At 40.8% G+C, this 24,532-nt stretch overlaps 1 protein-coding gene across 1 annotated transcript; it reads right to left on the reverse strand.

Annotated features, from left to right (window-relative positions):
* Positions 1 to 20,137: 20,137 nt before the first annotated feature.
* On the reverse strand, positions 20,138 to 20,753 carry LOC781197 (signal peptidase complex subunit 1). Its single transcript, XM_005219868.5, has one exon. The coding sequence runs from the start codon at positions 20,736 to 20,738 to the stop codon at positions 20,229 to 20,231; it is 510 nt and encodes a 169-aa protein (XP_005219925.2). The 5' UTR covers positions 20,739 to 20,753; the 3' UTR covers positions 20,138 to 20,228.
* Positions 20,754 to 24,532: the final 3,779 nt, after the last annotated feature.

The following is a 24,532-nucleotide window of genomic DNA, read 5'->3' on the forward strand; positions in this document are numbered from 1 at the left end:
AACGAACCTAATATTTTTGAACAAGAAAGTCAGTGTGAGTAAAGCTCAGAGGGAGTGGAATAGACTGTTAGGAGAGAAAATCAGAAAACAGGCTCTTGCCAGATCACACAGGGCTTACAGGCTTTTGTGTGGAGTTTAGGTTTTATTCTTGTATAATGGAAAACCGTGGGAGGGTCTTAAGAAAGTTAGAAATATAACTGGATTTCCGATTTTTTAAAAAATCATTTCTGACTGCTACATGGAGAATAAATTCCTGAAGACAGTCATCATCCCTCACTCTAAACACATTTTCATTCTAATCACAATTTTGGGGCTACAGCCTAGGTTAGTCATGAATTTCTTCAAATGGATACTGAACATAAAAGTTTGAGTGTTATCTAGTTTCAAGTCCTATGAAATTATTTACCTCAGTTGTTCGGTACACTGTATGTATATGAATGAAATCTAGGATCATATTCATGAAAAACAAAAATTACTGCACGGCAAGATGCAGTAAGAATGACTAGATTCTCCCTGCTTGAAATAATTTAAAAACGAGATGAAATACATGAAACAAAGATTTTCAGACATTGTATGTTAGGTAGCACAGGATAATGATTCCCAAGAGAAGAAAAATAAGTAGAGTAGCTGTACAATTGCTCCAACTTACCAACAGTGCAGTTATTTCTCCACTGATCTCCAGTAGCATATTGGGCACCTACTGACCTAGGGTGTTCATCTTTCAGTGTCCTATGCTTTTGCCTTTTCATATTGTTCATGGGGTTCTCAAGGCAAGGATACTGAAGTGGCTTGCCATTCCCTTCTCCAGTGGACCACATCTGTCAGACCTCTCCACCATGACCCGGCTGTCTTGGGCGGCCCCACACGGCATGGCTTCATTTCATTGAGTTAGACAAGGCTGTGGTCCATGTGATCAGATTGGCCTGTTGTCTGTGATTGTAGTTTCAGTCTGTCTGCCATCTGATCCCCTCTCTCAGTGCCTATCGTCTTACTTGGGTTTCTCTTACCTTGGACGTGGGGTCTCTCTTCAGATGGGATTTCCCAAAATATAAGCCAGGGGAAAACTAGAGAGTTTGTTTAAGGACACAAATTGGGTGATACTAGTAAAAACTAAAATTTGAGATCCACAGATATAAAACCAACATACTGAACTGATTCCATTACAGTCAAGATGCTGGTGTTCCAAGTGGGCAAAATTTCTCACAGAATTCTATCCTGAAAGTGATGATTTATTCCTGGTTATGTTACCAAAAGAAGCATGCTTTATTTATCCTGCAGCTTTGTAAGTTTACATGTTGTTAAAGTACTAAAGCATTTTGGGAAATAAAGAGCAAATAGTTAAGAAATACTTTAATGTAAATCAATAAGAGATAAACAATCTTCTGGTACAGTCACATAATAAAATATAATTCAGTGGCTAATGTGAGCTAGTAGATTGGCATGTGTCAATCAACATGGATCACTCTCTAAAATGTTGTTGAATGAAATGAGTTTCAAAATGTTCACATAATTTTTTTAAATACAAAATACTATTACATATAAATTTTAAGCTTTTGTATATAGTGAAAATTTTTCAAAAGCATGGACTAGGAAGATTTACACAAAAGTTATGTTAAGGATTGACTCTAAGTAAGAAGAACGTTAGGGTCTTAGGAAGCATCACTACAAACAAAGCTAGTGGAGGTGATGGAATTCCAGATAAGCTATTTCAAATCCTAAAAGATGATGCTGTGAAAGTGCTGCACTCAATATGCCAGCAAATCTGGAAAACTCAGCAGTGGCCACAGGACTGGAAAAGGTCAGTTTTCATTCCAATCATAAAGAAAAGCAATGCCAAGGAATGTTCAAACTACCGCATAACTACACTCATCTCACACGCTAGTAAAGTAATGCTCAAAATTCTCCAAGCTGGGTTTCAATAGTACATGAACCGTAAACTTCCAGATGTTCAAGCTGGATTTAGAAAAGGCAGAGGAACCAGAGATCAAATTGCCAACATCTGCTGGATCATCAAAAAAGCAAGAGAGTTCCAGAAAAACATCTACTTCTGCTTTATTGACTATGCCAAAGCCTTTGTGTGGATCACAACAACTGTGGAAAATTCTTCAAGAGATGGGAATACCAGACCACCTGATCTGCCTCCTGAGAAATCTGTATGCACGTCAGGAAGCAACAGTTAGAACAGGACATGGAACAACAGACTGGTTCCAAATAGGAAAAGGAGTACGTCAAGGCTGTATATTGTCACCCTGCTTATTTAACTTATATGCAGAGTACATCATGGGAAATGCTGGGCTGGATGAAGCACAAACTGGAATCAAGATTGCCAGGAGAAATATCAACAACCTCAGATATGCAGATGACACCACCCTTATGGCAGAAAGCGAAGAAGAACTAAAGAGCCTCTTGAAAGTGAAAGAGAAGAGTGAAAAAGTTGGCCTAAACCTCAACATTCAGAAAACTAAGATCAGGGCATCCAGTCCCATCACTTCGTGGCAAATAGATGGGGAAACAATGGAAACAGTGAGAGGCTATTTTTAGGGCTCCAAAATCGCTGCAGATGGTGACTGTAGCCATGAAATTAAGACACTTGCTGCTTGGAAAAAAAGCTATGACCAACCTAGACAGCATAATAAAAACCAGAGACATTACTTTGCCAACAAAAGTCTGTCTAGACAAAGCTATGGTTTTTCCAGTAGTCATATATGGATGTGAGAGTTGGACTATAAAGAAAGCTGAGCTCTGAAGAATGATGCTTTTGAACTGTGGTGTTAGAGAAGACTCTTGTGAGTCCCTTGGACTGCAAGGAGATCCAACCAGTCATTCCTAAAGGAAATCAGTCCTGAATATTCATTGGAAGGACTGATGCTGAAGCTGAAACTCCAATACTTTGACCAACTGATACAAAGAACCAACTCACTGGAAAAGACCCTGATGCTGGGAAAGATTGAAGGCAGGAGGAGAAAGGGATGACAGAGGGTGAGATGGTTGGATGGCAACACAGATGCAATGGACATGAGTTTGAGCAAGCTCCAGGAGCTGGTGATGGACAGGGCAGCCTGGTGTGCTAAAGCCCATGGGGTTGCAAAGAGTCGGACATGACTGAGCGACTGAACTGAAATGAAGGCTTCCCAGGTGGCGCTAGTTGGGAAAAGAACCCACCTGCCAATGCAGGAAGCACAAGAATACAGGTTTGATCCCTGGGTCAGGAAGATCCCCTGGGGCAGTGCATGGCAATCCATTCCAGCATTCTTTTCTGGAGAATCCCATGGACAGAGGAGCCTGTCAGGCTATATAGTCCATCAGGTCGCTAAAATTAGGACACCGACTGAAGCAACTTGGCACACAAGCAAGAACAGGATTAATGAGATAGAAACTTCAACTTAAAAGAAATATCAGAAGTAAAAAGAAATTTGTCAGTTTCACATTTATTCATTTTCCATGGTGGGTACATAGGTGCAATATTATTCTCCATGTTCTTTTCTATTTTATTTTTTCCCAAAATTTAAAAAAAAATGTTATTTGCAGTTTGATATCTCAAAACATTATGAGAGTTATAAAACAGCTATAACGCAACTAGTGACAGAAATAATAAAGCTACATAAAAAAGCAGAAGAAAAATATGAGTCAGCTGTGATTTCTGTAATTACACTGATTGAATTTTGTGGTTATTTGGGGAAAGGAGATTCCATTCCCATATGTAACAGTGTCACAAAACAGCAGCTTGAGGTTTCAGGGGCACCTTGCTTTTTGATAGTTATGTCTTTTAAAGGGCTTTTGGGAATAACTTTTCTAAGACTCATTCCAACTCCTAAAACTTTTGGCCAAATTACATGCAAGCAGAACCCCCTGAACTTCACAGTCATCCCACCGTCACCTTCAGGATGTGGAAATCTTTGCCATCGACGTGCAGCGCTTCATAAACCAGAAGACAGCAAATTGTGAGACATCTAGCTATAAGCCCCTGTGATGTGGCATTTATTGCATTGAGCACGTTGTAGACATTATTTCATTGAATTATCACTGCGGTACTGTGAGGTACATGTTATCATACCGATGTTACAGATGACAAAATGGATTCTATGAGGTTAAGACCCACAGCCAAAAAGACTGGCCCAGCATGTCTCTGAGTCCCCAGAAGCACAGCACAGACAACGGCTCCTGCTCCTTCTGCTAACAGGGAGAGTGTTCACGGTTAAGCAAGAGCAAAATGAATTATTTTAAAAGTCAGAAGGCAATTATTTGTGTCTTAAGTAATGAGAGTGAGTTTACCAAAAAGTAGAATGCAGATTGCCTTAGGGTCCCTGATAGTGTGATTTCCACTGTTAATTACTATAGATATTTCCCATGTCTGAAGCAGCTCTAACGTTGACCAGAATCTAAGCAGAGAGTGCTGTCTTGATTGATTTTGCCTTCTGCTCCCAAAGTCTCCCAGCCCCAGAGCTCACCCCATCAGGCCTCCGGCAAGAGCTGATTGGGGTTCCCACCAGGCCCGGTTACGCACCTGTCATTTCAGCTCAGCTTTTGTAACCAGTCACCAGGTAACTTCCTCAGAGCTTCCCTCATAGCTCAGTGGGTAAAGAACCTACCAGGTATGAAGGCTGCGTTCCCATTAGCCCTCTAAGACTTTTTTTTTATAGAGAAAAGGACATTAACTGAAATTGGAGTCCTTAAGTGATTCCAGGCGTGCTGCCTGAGTTTGGGGTTCCAAATACTACAAGGAAGCTTTTGCTACTAAGTTTGTCAATTAATCCTCACACCCAAAGGGGATTTGAGAGAAGATTAAGCCATATGCTACTGATTGGTTTACACTTAACTCAGCAATATGTTTAGAAAGTAACATTTGGTGGGTGCGGGGGGGGGGGGGGGAAGGCAGAAAGAAACCTTGAAGTGCCTTTTTAATACCATTAAGGATTTATTTGCTTCATAGTAGTAAAGTAGAGATTTATTCCCAAACGTAATTCAAATCTAATCTCCCTTAACACCTTAAAAGTAAGGTGAAGTCAGCAACAGCTGGGTTTCAGCTGACTGCTCAGCATGAGCTTGGGAACATCAGGAGACTAGTGCAGGTTTCTGCACTGAGGATTCTGATAACTCCACCAGCCTTCAGAGAATTTGTAAGACAGGAGCTTAAGGGCAGGGCTCACGACATTACATCTATTACTCATTTTCTCCAGCGTTTTTTTCCCCCACCAGTTCTTCTTGGGAGTTAGTTTCTGTCATCTGCTGTTCCCAACTGTTAAGGGTAAACTGTTGGGCAAAAGTCAACACGGTGAAGAAACTTACCACTATGTTCAGTAACGTGACTCGAGAATTCAGTGCTGGCATCATCCCCACCATTTTACTCTCCTTCACTTCACTCCTGCCCCGTCCGCTCACATTCCGAGTAGTTCTCGAGTTTCTGAAGTCTTGAAAGGAACTGTAGACAGCGCTTTGACTGTAAGACAGCGTGTCAAGGAAAGAAGCCCTGTATTTCTTCATGTTGCGAAGCTTAAAATTTCTAGGATAAGAAGCTTTTTGGTTTTTTGTTTTTGTTTTTTATGTGGAGGACACTATGCTGCTGCTGCTAAGTCGCTTCAGTCGTGTCCGACCCTGTGCAACCCCATAGACGGCAGCCCACCAGGCTCCCCCGTCCCTGGGATTCTCCAGGCAAGAACACTGGAGTGGGTTGCCATTTCCTTCTCCAATGCATGAAAGTGAAAAGTGAGAGTGAAGTTTCGCAGTCATGTCCGACTCTTTGTGACCCCATGGAATGCAGCCTACCAGGCTCCTACATCCATGGGATTTTCCAGGCAGGAGTACTGGAGTGGGGTGCCATTGCCTTCTCCAGAGGACACTATAATGGGCACTATAATGGGCACCATTTACAAAGATCGTGGCTCTGTGTCCTGCCAAATTTCTGGAGGCTGACTTTTAAGAGGGCAGGGTCATATGCCACAGACTTTTCTCTAAATTTATTTATATCCTCTCTTTATAAACAAGAGCTTCTGAAGTGGCCTCAGAAACACATAAAAGAGAGTGAGATTAAAATACACAGATGGAATACCGGGACCATAGCAATGACGTCGATTCTCCTTGAACCCCCCATGGAAACAGATACAGCAACTAAAATCTCAAAGCAAAACTCACACAGACAACACCCATGACAACATGATATAACAAAGGCATTGCCACAAACCCCAAAATATAAGGGTGGGGAATGACCACTTAGAGCCAGAAGGCCCTTGTGATATCAGCATCTGGGTGGGATGAAGCCACCGGCATTACACACACCTGAGAACAGGGGACCTCAAAACTGTCAACAGAAATGCACTAAACAGCACATGTCACTGGTCGACTGAGGACAGGAGCCAATCCTGGGAGGACTTGGAACACTTCTTATAGACAGAAGGTATAAGGAATCTGTGGAGAGGTCTGAAAATGCTGAAAAATATGCTCCTTTCTGGACAAATGCCTTCCCTGAGGAGAAGTTGCTGGAAGGAAAATCCCTCCTGGACAGGACAGGGATGAGGGGCACAGGGAAAAAGAGATACCAGTAGAGGGGCAGGAGTTACCAAGAGGCAGCTCTCAGAATGATTTCGAGGGAAAAAATTGAAAGAGCTCAAGTACAGGAAACCAGAATGACTACTTCAACCCAACCCTTTCCCCTAAACATTCAGGAAAACTAGTTTCACATAAAAATGAGCAACCAAAAAGGGTGGAGGTAATATGACCTACAAAATTCTCAGAGGGAAGCCCCGATGGTATAGCAGTAAGGAATCCACCTGCAGTACAGGAGATGCAGGAGACATGGGTTCAATCCCTGGGTTGGAAAGGTCTCCTGGAGGAGGAAATGGCAACTCACTGCAGTATTCTTGCCTAGAATATCCCATGGATAGAGGAATCTGGCGGGCTATAGTCCATGGGGTCCCAAAGACTTGAACACAACTGAGAGACTGAGCATGTACGGACACATGCAATATGACCTACAAAGCTCTCATAAGCAAAACAGAGGACAAACGAATACCACTACAAATAATGAAAATACACCAGAAAGACATATGCACAACACAAATAAAAAATGGTGACCTACTTCCTCAAGTAAGCTAAAAGCTTATGAATGTGACCTAAGACAGAGTACAACATAAAAAGGTAAAATAAGAGGACAGAGCTCAAGAAAAATTTTAAATAAAATGCTAAAAATCATCTAGAAATGAAGACTGACTAAACTAGAAGGAACCCAGAAGTAAATAAATATAAGTCAATGGAAGTTGGAAAAGAAAAAAAAAAGTGAAAAACCAAAAAGAACTAAAAGAAATTGTTTTAGGAAATGAAGAACCAATACACCTGTGTTAACTTTCTATTGCTATGTATCCAATATGCCCCAACTGCTGCTACTGCTAAGTCACTTCAGTCGTGTCCGACTCTGTGCGACCCCATAGACGGCAGCCCACCAGGCTCCCCTGCCCCTGGGATTCTCCAGGCTGTTGCCTGGAGTGGGTTGCCATTTCCTTCTCCAGTGCATGAAAGTGAAAAGTGAAAGTGAAGTTGCTCAGACATGTCCGACCCTCAGCGACCCCATGGACTGCAGCCTACCAGGCTCCTCCGTCCATGGGATTTTCCAGGCAAGAGTACTGGAGTGGGGTGCCATTGCCTTCTCTGAAATATGCCCCAAACCTACAGCCATATAATATCCCTCTTGGTTCTGAAAGTCAGACAAACATCAGTGGAAGAGATTATCCCTGCTCCGTGATGTCTGAGGCCTCAGCTGGAAGATACGGGGCTGGAATCATCTAAATCTTTGTCCTCTCATACGCCTGGCAGTCAATGCTGGTTATTTTTGAGAGCCTGGCTGGATCTCTTGGCCAGAATACTGGAATGTGGCCTCTCCAGGTGGCCTGGGCCTCCCACAGCCTGAGGGCAGGGTCCCAAAGGCAAGTAGCCCAAGAAATAGCCAGGAGGAAGCTGTATTCTCCTCATGACCTAGACTCAGAGGTCATATAGTATCACTTCTTTTTCATCCATTGGTATCGGTAGTTTCAAAGCATGATCCAGATTCAAGAAGAGGGAGCAGAGACTCACCTCTCGATGAGAACTGAGTCAGCTATAATGTGAGGAGAGCATGAGGGTGGAGGAAGCATGTGTGTGACCACCTTTGGAAAAATACAATCTGATGCAAAACTTCTAATAGAATCCCTGAGGAAGTTAACCAGAGCAATGGAGCAGAACAAATATACAATTTTTAACCAAATAAAACTTTCCTCTAAGCTAACTAAAAGAAAAAAAAAAAAAAAAAGTTGACATTACATTCTGTAAGGGTACACAATCTATCTGGGAAAATCAACCCAGAAGGACCCAAACCGAGATCTATTCTAGTAAAGCTATAGGACTGTTGTGAAAAAGAAGAAAAAAAAAACCCTTTGGATATCCATGCAGACCAACCAATTCACTTATAAGGAAAAAAAAATAAAGGTGTCATCATATTTTTACACAGGTGCATCATTCCAGATAACAATGGAATAATATGTTAAGTAACTAAGGGAAAGATAATCTGAGCCAAGAATTTTACACACCAGCAAACTGACTTTTAAGTACAAAACCCACAGATAAACTATTATGAGCATGCCAGGATTTGAGGACTAAATGGTTCCTTTGGGCCTTTTCTGAGAAATTACTAGAGAGTAATACATTCTAAATGATCCAAGAAACACTGACATAAAGACTAGCGAACTGCTAGTTCAACTGGTGAACAGATAGTCTGTGAGACTCAGGTAATGGCTGTGCGACTGCCAGTCTATTGTACAATTAACCACAGTGTGCACTGATGGAAATATCACTCAAAAAAATCAGCTTTTATGCTACCAAATATGAAATGAGACCTATGATCTGCCCTTGAACTTTGTGGCCTGAAAAGAATATGAAAATCTAGCAAGAAGAGCATGTGGTCTTCATTGCAGTTATGACTGATTCGTATTGTACGATTAAGATTCTAAAGCCAATATTTATCTATTTTATTAGGCTCTCTATGAGCCTAATGAGAGGTGCTTTTATAGATATCCTGAGATTTTCTAACTGTATAGGTCATTGTGTTCTGTGCTTCACTCATGCCTGACCCTGTGCGACTCCATAGACTGCTCCTCCGTCCGTGGGATTCTCCAGGCAAGAATACTGGAGTGGGTTGCTGTGCCTCCTCCAGGGGATCTTCCCGACCCAGGGATCAAACCTGCATCTCTTACATCTAGCCTGCATTGGCAGTTGGGTTCTTTACCACTAGCACTGCCTGGGAAGCCCTAGGTCATAGTGTGAATTCTTAATGTTGTGCTGAGTTCTTGTCAATCAACTCAAATTGACAAAAATAACTAATTAGTGTTACTAAAAGACAGTAACACAACAGTGTTTCTCTCTTTTTTAATCGACTCTCAATAAAATTTTGCTTTCACTATCCTTAGTTGGAATATACAAAATTATTCCTCATTTCTTCAAATTATCCCAATATTACAGTAAAAAGGTATAATTATGCATATTTTAAGTATCCTGAAAATATGCATTAATATATTTTAAAAGGAAAAAGTCTGAGATGTTTGTAACAAAATGCTCAATTTTAATTTATGAGCAACAATATCAGTTAAGATGTCTATTTAAGTTCATAAATTTTCAAATTTTGTATAAGAAAAAAACAGGTTTTGTCCTGACTGTTCCTTCTGTCTTGATTACTCTCCCCTCAGATATCCACATGGTTTGCTTCCCCTTCTTCAAGCTCCTTCTAACCTGACTTCTCAGACCACCCTACTAAAACCTGGATACTCCATCCCCACTCTCTGCTTAATTGTCTTTGTGCTAGCTCTCACTCTAATGTAACACACTGCTGTGTGTCTGCTGTGTTCACTGCCATCTCCCCAGTGCTTAGAAATGTGCCTGGCATATAGAAAACACTCAATAAATGCATTTCAATAAAAGAAACGAACAGACAATGGATCAGGGAAGGTTTAGATAATCCTTGTGACCAAAGGTTAAAGGTCATATTGCAAAGCATTTTTTGCCTTCATAGTCTTAGGACCCTATTCAAAACCTAGAAATCATTCTCTTACCCTTGTTAAAAAGATGAGGGAACTAAGATTTTAAAATGCTCTATTACTCACATGTGTAAGTAGGACACTTACTAGGGGTCAGGCTTCAGGTACCAAATTCAGTGCTCTTGTCCCTGTTTCAGTTGTGCTAAGTTATTTCAGTTGAGTCAGTGGAGTGAGCATTAAAAAACCAGCTTCAGGTAAGTAGTGCAAATAAAATAGCTTTGAGGAAAAGGAAAAATAGGAACAGGTTATATTATATAGTGAAATTATAGTGAAGTTGCTCAGTCGTGTCTGACTCTTTGCAACCCCATGGACTGTAGCCTACCAGGCTTCTCCGTCCATGGGATTTTTCAGGCAAGAGTACTGGAGTGAGTTGCCATTTCCTTCTCCAGGGGATCTTCCCGACCCAGGGATCGAACCCAGGTCTCCTGGATTGTAGGCAGACACTTTACCCTCTGAGCCACCAGGGAAGCCCATATAATATAACCCATATAATATAACCCAGTGCTTCTCAAGTAGGGCACTTTTGCCCCCCCAGGGAACATTTGGCAATGACGGGAGAGATTTTTGTTGTCACAAATGGAGAGTACTACTGGCACCTAGTGGGTAGAGGACTGAGGTGCTGCTGAACATTCAGTGATGCATAAGACAGCCCCCACAACAAAGACTTATCTGGCTCTAAATGTCAATAGCGTTGAGGTTGAAAAACTCTGATAACTAAGGTTTCCTTAGTCTTTTGCACACCAAGCAAGACTAATGCACCATGAAAATTGGTAGTAAGGGATAGAACAATTATTATCACATTACCTAAAATCATTTAGTCCATTGTTTTAGTTTCAAACATTATTATTTAAAACAATGTGCTTTGCTTACATATAAAACCCTTTAATTGTCATTTAATTACCCTTCAATTCTTTTGCTTGTGATTAACTCATTAAATGTCTTCCTAAGTAAAAACAACACAAGCGAATGAGCTAATTAGTGGCTAATTGTCAGTTACTAAAGATTACTACAAATGACTTACAAATGGCTAGCTTCTTTACTACTACTGGGAATTGCAATTGCTAACCTAAGTAATTAACTTCAATGTATATTTCAGGGTGTCTACATAAACTGCATGACAGAGCCGAAGCAAGAAACTTCCATCCTTTCATCCTTTCTTGGGGAAAGAATACATTAGCAAAAGGATTGTTGGCATTCACGACCACATGCCTCCATCCTGCGGCAGAGCCTGGACTGAGGAGCGGCATACTGGAGTCAGAACAAGCAAGACTCCAGAAGCGCTGAACTCAGAAGGTGTGGAGACAGCAGTGTTTCCAGGGCTGGGATGCTAATACAGAAGCTGGAACTTAGGTCAGAGATCAGGAGTCAGAGTCCCACAACCCCATAAGATAGGTCTTATTATGGTAAACCGGTTCATTTACTGTTATTCCTTTGATTCAGGTGAGAAACTGGGCGCAGAGGAGTTCAGCCACTCACCCAAAGACACATAGTAAGCAAACAGGGATTCAAACCGCCAGTCTAGCCCCAGGAGTTGCTCTCTTTATTGCTAGCAAATGATGTCTTCTTCCTACTACACTGTCAACTCAGTACAGAGCCCACCCCTGCAGAGTGAAATAGATAGGCTTGTCAAAGAGGTGAGTTGAGGAGAATGTGTAATCTCAAAGAGTGGCCAGTTACATAGGTACCCTGGCCTCAGACACCAAACCATTGAATAGATCTTAAATCAGATAGATACTTTGGAGTCAGACAGATCTGGGTTTGGATTTTTACTCTGCAGATTACTCTTAGTGTCACTTCTGCTAAGATATTTAATCACTCTCAACCTCAGCTTTCTCATCTCTAAAATGGGAGTAATGTTTATCCTAAAAGTGCTAGGAACTAAATAAAATCATATAAAATGATTACACTAGGACCCAGCATATAGTAGGCATTCCCTTCACTTTTATTGCTATAGCAAATAGTAATCTTGAAAGCATTTTGTTGTAATTTTTTATTTTTGTGTTAAAAGTCAATGTGCTGTACTCTATAAGTCAAAGGTAACACAAGAGAAGTTTCTTGTTTCTACATCATAGAAATTTTTCTTTATAGTTCATAGTTGCATGGAGTAGGGGTATTTATAATTAAGGGAGTGGCCAAAAACATGATAAAGAAAATTAAGAGAACTTTTTTATGGCATTTTTTATGGAAGCTGATCTCCTACTTCCTAGGGGCACCAAGAAATAGGCCATAAACTCATTTGTTCTTTCATCACCTGACATTTACTGAGTACCTCCTGGCTGCTAGAGGCTAATTTATTCACTAGAAATATGTGTATGTGTGTGCTCAATTGTGTCCAGCTCTTCACACCACCACAGACTGTAGCCCACCAGGCTTCTCTGTCCATGGATTTTCCAGGTAAAAATACTGGAGTCGGTTGCCATTTCCTACTTCCCGGCCCAGGGATCAAACCCATGTCTTTTGCATCTCCAGCATTGGCAGATGGATTCTTTACCACTTTGCCACCTGGAAAGCCCGTGAAATATAGACAATCTTAAAAGGAAATAATTTACGAGAGGAAACAATGATTTTTTCTCCATTCCACAAATACTTATGAAGCACTAAGTATAAAAAGGCAGAAGACACTGGCAAGATGCCTGCCTCTCCTGGAATTTCGCAAGTTATATGACATAACAGGGAGATGGGATACAAAGCACAGATACACAATACTGTCTTCAGATTGGGGATATAATGGGAACATCCCAGCAAAATATCCCTGATCTGAAAGGTGAAGTATGAATAAATGCTTCCTGAGACCCAGAGGCAGCAGAGCACTGTGGTCCTAAGCATGTGGTGAGGAGTCCCAGATCTGACTCTTCCTCCCTGTGTAACCTCAGGCAAGTTATTTAATTGCTCTATGCTCCTGGTCCCTCCTTTATAAAGCAAGGATAATAAGAGTACTTACTCGTGCTGTTGCTGAGTGTACTGATGCCTTAATAAATGCAAGCCCCTCAGAATTGTATCTGGCTCTAATAAATGCAAGCCCCTCAGAAGTCTATCTGACTCTAATAAATGCAAGCCCCTCAGAATTCTATCTGGCTCATAATTAAGTGCCCAAGAAAGTTGGCTGTCATTTCTCATCCTTGCAGTTTCAGCTCAAACAAGAAGTGAATGGCATGTGCAGAAAGTCAAGGGCATGAGAACAGGAACCATTTGAGAGACTGCACATAGATTGATTGGACCGGAGCTGAGCATCCCTCTGGGAGACCAGATCACACGGAAGGAGCCTGGCTCCACTATTGACTAATCTGGATTTCATTGTGATGGTTATGGGTTATGGGAGACACTGAAGGATTTTTAAGCATGGGAGTGATTGGATCTAAATTCTATTTCAACAAGATGACTCTGTGAACAATGTGGGAAGCAGATGGGCCGGAGGCAGAACTGGTTGCAAAGGAATCAGTTACAGGGCTATTGCAATACTTTTCCAGGTGAAAATGTCAAGGGTCCTGACCTAGGGCGGAGCAGTGAAGATGAATAAATTTCTCCTAAGTGAAGCAGCCAGGTTGAAACTCTGATTTCGACCTCTTAAAAGATTGACCTTAAATCTCTTACTCATATATTGGGGTACAAGATGTAAGAAGAAAAGGTTTATGCATTTTTTTAGGGCTTGAACAATATGGCTTTTCTTTCTTTTTCTTCCTGTTCCTCAACAGATATTTCTTTCCTGGATAGTCTCAAGGTTGATGCATTCCAAGTGCTTGTAGACTTAGAAAGATTGCAGAAGAATCACTGGTTTCCACAGGCAGGCAGCAGTCTCATTCTACATAGGACCCCTGAGTGGAATGCCAGAGAAAGACATCCTTTGATTTAAATCCCTAAGTATGCTGTGTTACCAAATCTACCTCCCATGCATTATAACACCTCCATGTACTGTATTTCATGACAAGAAGTGGGAGGAAATTTACTCTTAATCTCATCCATTTCACTGAATTAAATCATGCACTTCTGAAATATGCATCTTAAATTACTAACAATTTGGATTAGTGTCATTTCCATAAAATGTGCTAATAATAAGTTATATGATTTCCCATTTCAGAGAAAGAACTAATTCATCAAGCTAACTGAGCTGCTTTAGAACCTCCTAAAAAGTGCAGATGAATGTGATTTCAGAATCATTTATTGTTAATGTGCAGAGCTAAATTTGTTGGCAAAATTCCTCTGGTGTTCTTAGTGAATGATTCCAGGTGCAGTTATTAAGGTCAAATACTACAATGTCACTGTCAAGATTTTTTTTGTATAAAAACTAAGGGAGGATTACATGTTTCTTAATAGAGAGTCTCTTAATAAACTATGTCCCACCTGCAGCTCTTAAGGCAAGATTCATCTCAATAAAAATGTGTGCTTATCAAGGTTTCAATTGTAGACTTAAGAAAATCATAAAATTATAGGCCTAGGTAGGAAGCTACTTAACTTACTGTCTGTTCCCTTGGCTCTAGATGAGACAATATGTAAAATGCTAAAATCCCCTTTAGTATGCGAAAGCCATCTCCAAGGGTCACGATGGTTTCAGCTGCTCTGGTGGGAAAGGCAGCAACTTCCTCTTTTTCTCATCATTCTACTTGGGCACCTGCCAAAGATACACATTGGGTCAAGAAGCACAACCTTTCAAACAGAAGGACCATTTATCTTATCAAGGGTATTCAAGGATTTGTACTTTCTCACTGCAAGTTCTAAATAGGCTTATTTAGGACCAGGAGGAAGATGACATAGGACAATAAATTTTCCAAGACTGCCGTTCTCTAAAAACCTGTTTCAGATGTTGATAGCCCTCACAGTTCAGAATCTGAATATAATCTGAATATACATGCCAGACAGACTTTAAAAATCCAACCCTGATCTCTCCTTTTTCACATGTACAAACCTATTGATATGAAAGGGCTCCTTCAGGACATATAACTAGGCAAAGACAACTCAAGGAGTAGAACTCAATGATTGCACACTGTCCGAAAAACCCAAGTGCCTACCTTGTGTTGTGAAATATACTCATGCTTCTAGTTCTCTTTGGATACTATGATTTTTATTTTCCTCTGTCATATTAGGAGGAGGGGTTATTTGGAGAATTTCACTTCTGACTTGCAAAGTTATTGAGAGTTGAGATATAGAGGAGAGAAATTTACAAGTTGTTGAGTCACTAGTGAATTGTTTTATTGCTTCAGGTGATGTGGTGAAGTGCCCCAAAGACAGCTATTCCTTGTTGAAAGGAAGAATCTCAACAATAAAAAGGAAAACTACCCTGCCTTCCCCTGTCCTCTGGGTAAGTCCTTTTGGCACTGGTGTCAGAGCCGAGGAAAACAGTGAACACGAATGGCCAGGGAAACGGAGTTTCTTAGGATTCTTCAGAAGATGAGGAAAATGACAAGGGAGAAGCAGCAATCATAGTTTCAAACTCCTGCCCCACTTTCTCTCCCTCAACCTTATAAAATAATCAAGTGTACCTACCAGTCCTTTCCTAGCTCTGCTTGATATTTAATTTAGTAGGGACTTGTGTTAAGGGCTGCATGCTTAAAAGGATTTATGAGCAGACTGCTTGCAGGAAGCTTTATAGTTTTAGGATTTCAACTCAAACACACTAAAGAGAGTGTTATTTCCTTATAGGAATCTCAATTTCTGCAATAAGGAAAACTGTGAAAATTAAAGCTGTTTTGTCTGAAAGGGCTCTACGTGTCTCCTGCATATTTTTGTCCAGGACCATGCACTCTGACCACTGGAGACATGAGAGTGGGGGTGGGGAGTGAGAGGAGAGCCATGGACACTTAGTGATCTAATGTCATTGAAAAAATCACTTGGAGATTTCTGTGGATATTATCAGGACCTACAACAATCTGTAAAGCTAGCTAAGTAGCCAAGAAATGCCTTTTTAAACTTTTTACTTATTTATTTTATTTTTGGCTGGGCTGGGTCTTTGTTGCTGTGCTCGGGCTTTCTCTAGTTGCGGTGAGTAGGGGCTACTGCTCCACGTGGTTCCCGGGCTCTAGGGCACAGGTTCAGTGGTTGTGGTGCATGGTTTGAGTTGTTCCATGCCATGTGGGATCTTCCCAGACCAGGGATTGAACCTGTGTCCTCTGCATTGGCAGGTGGATTCTTATCCACTGTGCCACCAAGGAAGTCCAAGAAATGACTTTGTAATCTTTCTATTGAAAGTACTTTTAAATGGTAAAATAGAGAAACCACAGACTGAGAAATGTCTGCCAGGTCAAATGGTCATTTGAATGTAAAGAACAAAATCTGGTCTACAGCCAGATCTGATGAATTTCCAAATAATAGATATGCAATTGAAAAAAAAATAAATAAATTGCTGTAAATCAAAGAATAGGAAGGAAAAAGTCCCTTTTATAGCCTTATGACACTTGCATAAATGGGACTAGACTTGGGCCAATCAGTAAATATTTTCAGGTTTTCAGGTCAGACTGTTATAACTACTCAATTCTACCATTCTGATGTGAGAACAGCCATAAACAATACAAATGGGCTTGGCTGTGTTCCAATAAAACTTTATTCATAAAAGCAGACAGTGGGCTGATTCTGGTTATACCAATCCTTGGTCTAGACCTTGATGCCAGGCTGGCTACTTAGACTCCCAAGGGGATAAAATTTCAAACTGAAATGTCCAAAGAAGAATTGTGTGAACTGGAGATAATTGAGTTACCTTAGATGTCTTGTTGACAGATGCCATATAAAACTTTGGCGTATTCCTCGACCTTTGTCTTGATTTGATCTTCTTGACTTTCTTCCATAAATTTCAAAGATTTATAGATTAAGGATCTGCTTCTGATTTGGTCTGCTTTAAATCATCCTAATTCAATTGTGAACAATAAAAATTGGATATCATAGACATGCAGAGCGGGTAGCCTGGTGATAAATCCAACCCACCTCAGTCTTCTAAGGAAAATCACAGTGCATTTTATAAATGTGAGGCACGAAAATGGTGATATAAGACTAGCATTAAATAAGAGACTAATAGACTTCTACTAAGTTTTTTCAATCCTCTTCCATGAGTCACCTTGTAAATTAGAAATGAGAGAATCACTAGATATTTTAACTCCCATGTTTTAGAGTTTTTATTGGAGAAATTATGTCTTTAAAATTCACACACCATTTATCACTTTGTTTTATGCAGGGTAAAGGAACTACCTAATATCCATATGTGTTGTAGTTTGTTAAAGACTTTCCTTATAAATCAGTCTCCAGCTGTGTGTCAGCAACATTGTCACACTGAGAAAAGGAGCCTTGGCTGCTTTCCATATTTTAGGCTTGTCTTCAAATGTCCAGAATGCATTTCACCTCTATAGAATCAAAAACCTTAGAGGGAGGAAAAGCCTTAGCCGGTCTCTTCCTTCATCACCTAAGACAAGCACAGACCGGGCTTCCTTTCACGATAGGAAAGGAAGGAAAGGCTTCCTTTTCTTCCAAGCCCCATGTTGAAGGGGCTTCTCTGGCTGCTGCAGCAGTTTCTCTTAGCAAGAAAAGCCTTCCTTTCTGTTTTAACTTTGCTAGTCATAGCCTCGGCTAGCTGACTTATTCTAGAGAATTTCAAGATTTTTTTCAACACATGTAATATTTCAACTCTTTTTAAAATATTGATTCTTATGATTTTTGAATACACAGAATATTCTCATGCAAAAGAATGCAATTTGTTTGCCTCTATTTGTTAAAGTACAAGTTGTGTGGATTCCTTGATTACAGAAAAAAAAAAAAAATATCACCTCTTTGTCCCATTCCTGATCACTTGGTCTTCCCAGCCCAGGGCTCCAAACTGTATCTCTGGCATCTCCCGCATTGGCAGGCAGATTCTTTACCACTAGTACCACCTAGGAAGCTTCATTTGATCTTCATGTACAGTTTATTTTCAATCCTTTATCTAAAGCAAGTTTCCTTCATTTGCCCTATAGTTGATCCCCTTCTTGCCTGTCAGGTCTCTCTTTAAGGGAATTGTTTAGCAGACCTGTTCTCAGGATACTCACACAAAGCCAATGCAAGTTATGTTTCTGTGTTAGAAAGGCACAAAAACTGCACCCTTTTCTGGTACAGCCATGAAGCATCAGGGAAAGAGATGAGATCCCGAGCTAAATGATCTCGATCCAGACACAATGCTGGCTCTGAGTACCTAACTCTGAGCCTCCTCTGAAAAGGGGGAGTCATAATAACACCTCAGAGTTGTGAGGATTAAAGGAGATAATGCATGTAGAAATGCTCTGCAGACTGTCAGATGCTAATCTGTTATAATTTTCCTGATGACTTTCCAGTACAGAAAAGGAAAGTTATCTCATGCACATGGCCCTACTCTCCTTGGGGCCAGTTTTCCTGCGATAGGGTCAAACATTAGAGGGGTGTATCACAACATCTTCTGGTGAGTTTCTTGGCTCCCAGTACTCTCTGAAGGCCGCATCAACATATGCTTTTGTAACCTACACCGACGCTGACCTGAGAAGCTTCGAGCAACAAGGCTCCACTTGTCCATATAGCCAGGGAGGGAGGAAACAAGGGGGAAAGAAGGAAATCAAGGAGTTAAAGGGAATATTAGATGATACTATGCCCACTCCAGTACTCTGGCTTGGAAAATCCCATGGACAGAGGAGCCTGTTAGGCTGCAATCCATCGGTTCGCTAAGAGTCAGACACAACTGAGCGACTTCACTTTCACTTTTCACTTTCATGCATTGGAGAAGGAAATGGCAGCCCACTCCAGTGTTCTTGCCTGGAGAATCCCAGGGACGGGGGAGCCAGGTGGGCTGCTGTCTATGGGGTCACACAGGGTCGGAAATGACTGAAGTGACTTAGCATAGCATAGTATGCCAGAGTTGTTTTATTTCTGTAGAAAGGAGGCTTTTCTTAAGCTATCCCATGCCTGGAAATGGTTTTACTCAGTTATACAGATCAAAGGGACCAAGCAGAAAATGGAAACAGCAATGGCAATGGGAAGCTCCCAGAATTTTTAGATAAAGATAAGGACTCTGGCCTTAGTAGTGAAATATGAACAACTGTCAGCTGAGAGGCCCTGAATCTTATGGACCGTAATATTCCCTAATGGTAAGAAGTGACTAACCCAGCATGAACTGTGTGGGATGAGAGCTGCCTGAAATCAGGAGAAACCCATCTGTAAAAAAGAACAGTGAAAGAAGAAAAGTCAGATAGGGCCACCATAAGCGCTTTAACTCTTCTTTAGTAGAGAGGCTAAGAAGCTAAACTTAGAATCACGTCCTAAAAAATAAACATACAAAACAACGTTGTGTAAAATTTAACTTGTTTCATAGATATATAGGTATGCTTCTAAAATAAGTTTTGCTGATTGAATATATATTTTATAACTTCCAAAAAGTATTTTAGAAAATGACCTGACCTGTAATATCAACTAGCAATATCAGTATGAAGTCAAAAGCCGCTGATAGTCAAATGTCTGGTGTCCAGAACTGGCAAAGGAAGCAGCCCCGTAGCTCTCACAGAACTGTGTCACCATCATCAGCTGTTTCCTATCTAGTTCTGCCACATTTCATTCTTACTGTGAAATGTGCTTCTGACTCATCTTTCCACATATTGTGAGTAGAAACTATTAGAATTTGGATTTTCAAATCATGGATGTTCATGGCGGTAGGGTGGTATGATAAGAGAATTCTTCCTTTAAAAAAAAAAAAAAATCTAAACTCAAAGTTCTACAAGTGAGAAGGAAAGAACTCTCAGAAAGAAACACTCACTGAAAGAGAAGGGATAACTGTCCAAGGGTGAGTTGGCCTCTGATGAACACATCCCATTTTTAATCCTGACACCAGCCCGTACTCATTCCCTGAAGACACTGCCTTGTTGAGAACGACTAGAATTTTTAAATGTGGCCTGATTAAAATAAAGGAATTAATAAAACACAAACAAAGAGGGCACTGAAATGTAAAAATAGAATCATCACATTCAATAATGAATAGGCTTAGAATACCATTATAGCTAGTTTAACAGGCATGATACTATATACAGAGTATTAATAATAACATTTAATCAGAACTAAACTCCCTTTTGAACTGTTGTGGAGAAGACTCCTTTTTTTTTTGGTGGTGGTTTTTAGCTTATGTTTTTTATATATGAAGACAATTTAGCTCATGTCACACAAAACAAAAGCAGGTACAACAGTAAAGCTGAATCATGAAAACCCCGATCAATTATTTTTAGCATGTCTCTTAACTTTTCGTTCCCCTGGTTTCTTGTCTTCTGTGCTTGAGTCTTGAACAGGTAACCACTTGAAGGGGTGCCGGCGATAAATGGGCCATGGGGGAAGTGTCAGCAAACACGAAAAAGCAAATCCAGCCATAACTATATAGACAGTCCACCCGAACTGTTCAGCCAGGTGCCCGTAGATAAATCCAACTATTGCAGAAGAAAGGATAATTCCCTGAAACATCTGTTCAGCTAGCTTCTGGCCCTTGTAATCCATTTGCGTGGGCAGTGAGCTCAGATGCTCCAACATGTCTGGTTCTGAAGGCGGGCGGCAGAGCGAGGGCAGCTGGGACTCAGGGACGCTAGGGCCCGGGGTCAGCTTCTGCTGACGGGTCCAGTTCCGCGGGCCTGCGGAGTCGAGGGTTGCGATGGCCGTAGTCCCGGAAGCGGATGTCTCCCACAGAAGACTCTTGAGAGTCCCTTGGACTGCAAGGAGATCCAACCAGTCCATCCTAAAGGAGATCAGTCCTGGGTGTTCATTGGAAGGACTGATGTTGAAGCTGAAACTCCAATACTTTGGCCACCTCATGGAAAAAGCTGACTCATTGGAAAAGACCCTGATGCTGGGAAAGATTGAGGGCAGGAGAAGGGGACAACAGAGGATGAGATGGTTGGATGGCATCATCGACTTGATGGACATGAGTTTGGATGGACTCCGGAGTTGGTGATGGACAGGGAGGCCTGGTGCGGTACGGTTCATGGGGTCACAAAGAGTCGGACACGACTGAGCGACTGAACTGAACTAAACTGAAACTGGCTTTGCTGTTATTAGCTATGCAGCATTGGAAATTTTTATTTCCATAAACATAATTTTCCACCTTTAAAAAGAGATGACAATATTTTTTTTTTCATGTTGTATTATGTGGCTCAGTCTCCCAGCAATGGCTAAATGATCCAGAGGTTTACATTTGACATAAGATGGGCTAATCAAAAGCTCTGTTCTGAGAATCTGGATATTTTTAACTCAGAGAGAGAGATTGAAAGACTCGAATGGAGTGACATTGGTACCATTGTTCAAGAGAAAATACCATACAATCCTGCATCTGAAATACTAGGGACTCTTTTTCTCCTTGCTCTTCCACAGGTGCACTGAACTTATCCTTTGACCCTGAGAGACACCCAGTGATCTTTCCAGCAACTGTCTGTGGGTTTGTTGTGTTGTTTATGTGTGGCCTTAGTGGCCATAACTTGCTTTCTGTGTCTTGTAAACAGAAGAATTTTGAATCAAAAAGAAATAGGTCTTAGGAAGGAGAATGGTACAAGTAAAAATTTCTGAAGCAAGGAATCGGTCTAAAGTGGGGTCTAAATTGGTCTAGAGCTGGGAAGCCTATAGTGCAATACACAGCAATTGATTCAGTAATCCCTGGTTATCCCAGTCCGTGTGGTGTGGGTGGTATATGACTCAGGCTGGCCAACTGAATCATCAAAACCTAGACACTCATGGGAACTGATTAATTCAGGATAGGCTCATGACCTAAGAGGATTCAGTAACTCAACTGAAGGAACTTTGTTTCAATTTGGGGGAAGAAAGACTTTCTCTGTTGGACAATGAGGGGATGAAATGTAACACTGCAGCAGCAGTCTTAGCTTATTAAACAGAGAATCTGCCTGAGAAAGAATCAACACAGAGGAAAGGATAGCAGAGAATTGAAGAGAATGACCCTTTGTTTGAGAACTTGGGCCTTGAAGCCCTTTAAATTTTTTTGTAAGAAGAATATCTTTAATATATAAATAGTTCAACAGCATCGTTAAAAGCTTTTGGCCACTGATAAAAAGATGATTAGTCCAACTTGACAAAAACTTGACAATACCATTGCAATTTGAATTTAGGTACAACTGCTATGTATATAATGATAGTATGCAGGTAGTTTTTAATTATATATTTAAAAGATTTGTAATTTTATGCATTCAGCATTCACCATTGTCTAAATGCCTTGGCAAAACTTGGTGTGCTTAAGTTACTTCACTCATACAAAGATGATGCCATAAAAAAGAGGGTCCATCTCTCCTGGGAGCCCAAGATAAAAGACACACACCAGCCTGTCCTTCTGCTACTACACTTGCTGGGAGCCACTGACTAGACAAGTGTTTCCTCATCTTATAAGGATAAAAAAATGACCCAACTTTTTTGAGGATGGAGGACCATAGGCTATCAGGGCATTTATACCATCTCCTTGGCCATATTGATGAGAATCTGTTAACCCTTGCTGAACTAAATGCTTTAGTTTGTTTCTTACTATATCTAAGACAGACAAGTAGTTGCCTTAAAGCTTGCTTTTGTTTTATCTACATTGCTGCTGCTGCTAAGTCACTTCAGTGGTGTCCGACTCTGTGCGACCCCATAGACGGCAGCCCATCAGGCTCCCCTGTCCCTGGGATTCTCCAGGCAAGAACACTGGAGTGGGTTGCCATTTCCTTCTCCAGTGCATGAAAGTGAAAAGTGAAAGTGAAGTTGCTCAGTCGTGTCAGACTCTTAGCGACCCCATGGACTGCAGCCTACCAGGCTCCTCCATCCATGGGATTTTCCAGGCAAGAGTACTACATTAAGTGATTCTATTTCTGTGTGAAAAGGCCCATTTACCTAGAAGGAAAAGAATCTTTCTAATTCCCACCTTTGAAATTAGAAGATTCATTTCTAATCCCACTGATACACAGATATATGGCCTAGATGCTTCACAGATAGGAGCCAATAAATTCTCCTTGGCTCAAATACCAATTTGAATTGCATTTTCTAAAACTTGCTACCAAAAGAGTCTAGACTAATAAGTCCCTGACCCACAACTAGGCTTATCTAGTCTTGCAGACATAGACAAGCCTGGTAAAATCTGCTCTCTCATCCTCAGAGTTCTTTGCTGATGAGTCTCATATGTTCTATTCTCACAAAACAATGCAGTATAATCAGCTGTTCACTGGAGGTAAGTTTATAAGTATATAAACTTACATTTATAAGGTCATTCCAAATGAATATAAATATTGATTAGTTTGTTGCTGTATTATTGTTCAGTTGCTAAGTTGTGTCCAACTCTTTGTGACCCCGCGGACTATATAATGCTAGGCTTCCTTGTCCTTCACTATCTCCTGGAGTTTGCTGACTTATGTCCTTGGGGTCAGTGATGCTACCTAACCATCTCATCCTTTGCTGCCTCCTTCTCCTTTTGCCTTCAATCTTTCCCAGCATCAGGGTCTTTTCTAAGGAGTCAGTTCTTTGCATCAGGTGGCCAAAGGTTTGGAGCTTCAGCTTCAGCAACAGTCCTTCCGATGAATATTCAGGGTTTATTTCCTTTAAGATTGATTGATTTGATCTCCTTGCAGTCCAAGGGACTCTTAAGAGTCTTCTCCAACACCACAGTTCAAAAGTATCAATTGTTTGGCTCTCAGCTTTCTTTATGTCTGACTCTCACATCCATACGTGACTACTGGCAAAACCACAGCTTTGACCATACATACTTTTGTCGGCAAAATAATGTCTCTGCTTTTTAATATGTTGCTTACGTTTGTCGTAGCTTTCCTTCCAAGGAGCAAATGTCTTTTAATTTCATGGCTGTGGTGACCACCCACAGTGATTTTGCAGCCCAAGAAAATAAAACCTGTTGCTGCTTCCACTTGTTCCCCATCTCTTTGCCATGAAGTGATGGAACCAAACACCATGATCTTAGTTTTCTGAATGTTGAGTTTCAAGCCACTTTGATTGGTTTAAATATTTTTATAAACTATTCCATGAAAAGTACCCATTTAACAGTGGGAATCATATGCTAGTATTTTTTTTTATTTGTTTTAATTGGAGCCTAATTACTTTACAACATTTTGGTGGTTTTTGCCATACACTGACATGAATCAACCACAGATGTACATGTGTTCCCCATCCTGAACCCCCTCCCCCCTCCCTCCCCATCCTATCCCTCTGGGTCATCCCAGTGCACCAGCCCTGAGCACCCTGTCTCATGCATCGAACCTAGACTGGCAATCTGTTTCACATATGATAATATACATATTTCAATGCTATTCTCTCAAATCATCCCACCCTCGCCTTCTCCCACGGAGTCCAAAAGACTGTTCTATACATCTGTATACACTAGTATTTTTATATGCCCAATCCCTAGTAAAATATGTTAGGCATACTAGTTGCACAAAATGATGAAGTTAAATTGAATTAGAAAAATTCACTGGGGTAGGAGGATTTGAAGTGAGTTACTGCCAGTACAGAGTCCCTGTAAGTTATGTAAAAATGTTGAATGAGAAAAATCT

The sequence above is a fragment of the Bos taurus genome, chromosome 19, assembly GCF_002263795.3.
Source record: "Bos taurus isolate L1 Dominette 01449 registration number 42190680 breed Hereford chromosome 19, ARS-UCD2.0, whole genome shotgun sequence".
Lineage (NCBI taxonomy): Eukaryota > Metazoa > Chordata > Mammalia > Artiodactyla > Bovidae > Bos > Bos taurus.

Excerpts from the sequence above, each read along its gene's own strand:
- LOC781197 (XM_005219868.5), bottom strand. The coding sequence starts at position 20,738 with ATGGACTGGTTGGATCTCCTTGCAGTCCAAGGGACTCTCAAGAGTCTT.